Genomic DNA, 5,704 nt, shown 5'->3' with positions numbered 1-5,704 from the left:
TCAGGTTTAGATAAACCTAGCTTCCGATTCATTGGTCTGCCTACACGTTGCAGGGGGTACAAAACATTTGGCCTTTCAAGGATCAAGAAAGGGTAGGGTAAAAAGAAGTAACAGGAAGTTGTAAGGGGTTTGTGTGGGATCAAAGAGAAAGTTTCTAGCAAGTATAGGAAAATAAGAAGTAGATATGGATAATAACGAATGGGAAAGAAGTAGTATAAAAATGCCATAAAAGAACTCAAAAAAGGCTAAAAGAGATGCTGATGATTTGAGAGCTAGGGGCTTGGGGCACTTCCTTATCCCGGAAGATGCGCCTATCATATCTGTGTCTAGTGATATTATGGAGTCAAGTGAGCCATCTTTATCAAATCACTCTCTGAACTCTAGTGTACCATCGGAAGTCTCAGGACCAGATATTCCTGAAGAGGATATCCCATCGGATGCGTTCTATGATGAGGAAGAACCTTTCGAAGATTTTGAACAAAATATGGTGGTGTATAATGTTGAACAACATAAGGAAGTGTCGGTTGGGAATGTGTCGGTGGATTTGGTTCAAGGAAGTCAAGATGGGACAGGTTATGATTTTGAGCATAGTATCTCTCAGCCTCAGCCTCTAGCCATTGATGGTTCATCTGTGAGGTATCGTATTCAGTTCAATTTTAAGCAACAGAACAAAGGTGAAAGCTCTAAAGACCCAAGGGGTTCTAATAGTGGGTATTATGGAGATAAGGGTTCAAGTGTTAGTGCTGAGTCTGGTAGCAGTGGGTCTGTGTGGTCTTCCTCCAGGGTTCGCGGTGGTTGCCCCCAAACAGCTGCCTTATCAGAAATGATTCACGCCTGGAATTGCTGGGGAATGGGTTCCTCCATGGCAGTTCAAAATATAAAGGATCTAGTCCGTCAAAACCAACCGGATATTATATGTTTGTCTAAAATAAAAGTGAAGGAAGATAGGATAAGTAAGTTAAGTAAAGTGCTTAAGTATGATCATGTGTTTTGTGTACCTGCTTCGGGGCTTCATGGTGGGTTGGCTATCTTTTGGAAGGCTGGAGTTAACCTGGAAGTGATAGGAGCTACGGCTAACCAAATCTCAAGTAAACTTACAAATTATCACAGTATCGATCCTTGGTTTTTTACTTTTGTCTATAGGGAACCAAATGCTAATATGAGACATAGATTCTAGACAGAACTGAGAGAATGCGCCCCTTACATACCTGGGCCTTGATTGGTTTTTGGTGATTTTAATGCTATTAGAACGTTATATGAGAAAGTAGGAGGGAGATCAAACTTCTCTAAATGCATGTCTGATTTTAACTCTATGATTGATGATCTTGGTTTAGTGGACTTGGGCTATAAAGGCCCTAAGTTCACTTGGAATGATAATAGGAGAATCAAAGATAATATTTTAGAAAGACTCAATCGTGCTCTAGCTTCACATGATTGGATTGATCTGTTCCCTAATATGTTAGTTAAAAATATTGTTAATGCTACTTCTGATCACTTATCTTTGATGATTAATCTTAAAGTTTCTGAAGATATTGTTGATAGACCTTTTAGATTCTATAAAATGTGGTTGAAAGATGCTTCCTGTAAACCTGAAATAGATAAAGCTTAGAACTCCATAACTCATGACTTACCTGATTGGAATGTGATTCATAAGTTAAAAACAACTACCCATAGCCTTAAGATTTGGAACAAGAAAGTTATTGGGAATATTTTCTCTAAAATAAAAAAAAATAAAAAAAAAAAAAAAAAAAAAAAAACCCCAAAAACCAAAAACCTTTTAATACTACTAATCATGAAAAATCGAAGGTTCTAAAAAGGGTGTTGTTTGACTGGTATGAAAAAGAAGAAGATTTTTGGAAACAGAAGTCTAGTCAACACTGGATTAAAGAAGATGGTAGGAACACCAAGTTTTTTCACCTATCCACTGTATATTGAAGGAGAAAGAATAATATTGATAAAATAAAGGATGATAATGGTAACTGGTAAAAAGGCAGGAATAGTGTAGGAGCTGTTGTTAACTCTTATTTTGAAAATATTTTTGAATCTGTGCACCCTATGGATAATGATAATATTTTAGAGTTGTTTAAACCTTGCATTACTGATAGGGAGAATCATATCCTTACTGCTTGTCCTTCAGATGATGATATTTGGCATGTTGTTAAAAAATTAGGGGCTTTGAAATTGATAAACGTAAAATGAATAGTTTACCTACGAAATGAACGATGAATTCACAACGTAAGTAAACTAAACTATCTTTTGTTGCTTGTTTATCAAAGTTTTCTACTTCTACTCTCAATCCTATGAGATATAGTGGAGTAGAGTGATTCGTTCCACTCTTAGTCCTTCCGTATGCTTGTTTTCTAGTCTCAATACTCTACTTAAAGTCAATGAGAGCTTTACGAAAAGGGACTTAGACTACGATGCAACTACCCACGAAATGCAACTAGTCGGTTATCAGAATATTAAGGGAATGCTACGTTGATTCGATGTTAAGGAGTTAGAGGGGGATTGATTCCACCTTAACTCAACTTAATCCACTAGCGACGAGTCGTCGTAATCCGAATTGAACTGCTACGCAGAACAATCGGTTCTTCCTAATCCCTAATTACACATGGCATTTCTACCAATTTATAACTAGCATGTGAACAATTAAACCCATTCTCATGGTGAACTAATTATTTCTCGGGGAATAGAAATTACGGCGACTCTACGATAAAACGGAATCAAGCTTTCATCAAGGCTTCTCAACCCCTCTAATGGAGGTTTAGCCTTGAATCATTCCTTAATCATTTCCATTTAGATTAAAACTAAACATAATATAAAGCATTAAAATTTACTTAATTAAACAATAATAAAATCTAAATTAATGACTAAAATGAAATAAGAACAAGAATTGAAATTAGATCTAGAAATGGAAATGACAAAAATCGAAATTGATAAAGAATACTACTTTATTGATCTAATCAAATTGAAGAGCAAGATTCCAAGGTTTAATCTAATACAGGATTTGAAACTAATTAAATAAAACAATTAAATCTAGATCTAGAAGCGATTCTAATGGCTACTTTCTATTCTAAGCTATCTACCTAACCTAACTGCCATTAACAATGAGTTAAGCTTTTGTTCTTATACATTCAGATCCAAAAATCGTGCATGGGCTTGGAGCCATGTTTTGGGCCAGAGAATCAGGCCCAAAACCCAATTCTTTCAGTCCAAAAAGGCCTCTTCAGCTGCAGTTGGCTTCCACAGACTTTTCGTCCACTTCTGCTCCTCTGATTGGGTCAAGGCTTAGACCATTGCAAAGCTCTTTCCGATCCGGTCGTTTTGACATAAGGTAGGCCTCAATCCGAGGTCTGAGTCCAAAGATATGGCATTCGGAAGTTCTGCTGGCTTTTGCTCCTTTATCTCGCTAAAGTGGCACATTTCTGCACATAATGGACTTTGAAGCCCGAAATGCATAAAACACGTAATCGGTATTAACTCTTACTTATTATTCACATAATTGGTCTAACAAGATGATTATTAAGGGGTTAAAACTACAGTTTTGGGCTCTTATCAAACCACCCCCAAAAAGATTTTGCTTGTCCTCAAGCAAAGATGAGAAATTAGAATAAGTGACCAAAAATGGAGTTCTACCTAATCTCGTTTATTGAGTCGCGATTGCATTGACCATATGCAACAAGGCCTTAAACCACTAGGAATTCCCTAGTGGACGAGTTATAGCCTCGTGAGAGTTTTCCGATGAAGGTTTCTCACAAACTTCATCTATACTACAACGACTAAGAAAATAAAACTATTGTTTCCTTATTCATGCTCCAAATTATCTATCGTCTCACTAGCTATGAACAAGAATAACCAAGTCAAAACCTAAGCTAATATATGCATAATAATCTATCATCTACAATAAACATATACCTGATAGGTAGTACTATAAAATGTTTAGCGGGTTTGTTTTAAGAACTTCGAATAAGCGTCCTTAAGTAGGTTCTCACAATAATAGTCAAGAAACAACACTCTGATTTTTTCCACTCAAGTTTTGCTACTCCGATTAATGCATTGGGCACACTTTACCTTACAATCTCAATGACACACAGGAAGCGAGTCGATCAAACACATCTCGCCACTTACTATCACACTAACCTATTCCTAATTGAGCTAGAGGTCTTTATTAGGTGTTCACGGGGATTAGGAGATGGTTTAAGAAGGAAGGAAATGGATATTCTAAAGGACAAGTCCGAGATAATAGAGTCTTCATATTATGTAACTAGAAAAACCCTTGTTATTTACTTTTTTATTCTACACTTTGTTTCCATCCTTAGCCATATTTTTCTTTTTCTTTTCTTTGGCTTTTGACTCCCTTTTATTCTATTTTTGGAGTTTTTATTTTATTTATATTTTTTTTCTTTTCCTTGGATGGAAACTTATTTTCTTTATTTTCTAAAGCACTAACTAATTTTTGTTTACACAGGTTTTTCTCTTCTTCTTTCTTCATTCATTCTATTCTCAGACTTATTCTAAATTGGGTAGGTTGATTTATTATATATATATATATATTTTTTTTTTTATTTTGTTTTTGTTTTTGTAACAGGGTAAAGGAATTGTGGTTTATGGAAGGGCTAATGAAAGGCTCGATTAGGCTTACTAGCGGAAAATAATTCATAGGTTTGAATTTCTGGCTATATCGATCCAAAAGGGCCTAAATTCTCGCTTAGGATATGGTTTAGTGATCAAGCAAGTGGGCGTGTGATTTCTCTATCTGGATTTTACTTTCTCCTTGTGTCATTTCTCAATTGTTTCACTCATATAAGGCTTTAGGCTATATTCTCCGCAGGATTTGTAGAATAAGTACTCTAGCCTAGATTTGAAAAACTTCTTGCCAAACAATCATAGATACTCATGTAATATATTTATAGATAGATGCAAAGGTTATTACCTACATATTAACCTAAGTTTCTAACAATTATTCTGATGCAAAAGCTATGTGAGACTTCTAGATTGTTAAGAGCATAGAGAAAGAAACAATACCAATATTCCTAAGTGTATAGCATAACTTATTTATTTATATTTTTAAATTTTTGAAATTTTAACTAGAAAACAAATGCATATTATACATATTTATATCCTAGCAGATGTCTTAATTACACGTGTTTCTATGCCCCCAAACAAGAAGCATGCTTTGTCCTCAAAGCATTTAAATAAAATGGGTAGGAAAAATACCATTGAAGCGCGTGAAATTCAGGAACATCTGTAAAAGAAGGTTAGAACGTACTAATATAGGAAATAAAACTGACTCAACTCTATACGAGTTCTACCCATTATGGGGTTAAAAGAATGAAATTGCTTGGGACATAAGCGCAACTAACAGAAAAATAAAACTTACCTCCACTCCCGGCTTGTTATTATTAGTCATCTTCGTCATCCTCCACTTCTATAAAGAAGTGAGGCTCCTTCAGCGTCTGCCATGCTATGATAATTTGCGGGCTTCACGCCATTTATCATCTATGGTTGCTAACCTATTAAGTGCCACTTGGTGCGATGGGGTGTAGGGTGCAACTGGTGAGGTTGTATCCGCCACCCTTGCCAAGTCATTGCGGAAAGATCGAATAAGACTATTGGTGGGTCGCGCACCGTGTCTACCCTAATCCAATCCGTGAAGCGTGTACAAAAAGCAGGAAAGAAACATAGCATAATCACGTGAAATTAG

General features: G+C 35.9%; 1 protein-coding gene across 1 annotated transcript; it reads left to right on the top strand.

The window, feature by feature from the left end:
- Positions 1–1,294: 1,294 nt before the first annotated feature.
- On the top strand, positions 1,295–1,609 carry LOC147497194 (uncharacterized). The gene has a single exon (XM_086562797.1). The coding sequence runs from the start codon at positions 1,295–1,297 to the stop codon at positions 1,607–1,609; it is 315 nt and encodes a 104-aa protein (XP_086418923.1).
- The last annotated feature ends 4,095 nt before the right edge of the window (positions 1,610–5,704 follow it).

The sequence above is a fragment of the Coptis chinensis genome, chromosome 5 (genome assembly GCF_015680905.1).
Source record: "Coptis chinensis isolate HL-2020 chromosome 5, ASM1568090v1, whole genome shotgun sequence".
NCBI classification, from domain to species: domain Eukaryota; kingdom Viridiplantae; phylum Streptophyta; class Magnoliopsida; order Ranunculales; family Ranunculaceae; genus Coptis; species Coptis chinensis.
This window is presented reverse-complemented; position numbering and strand designations above follow the sequence as displayed.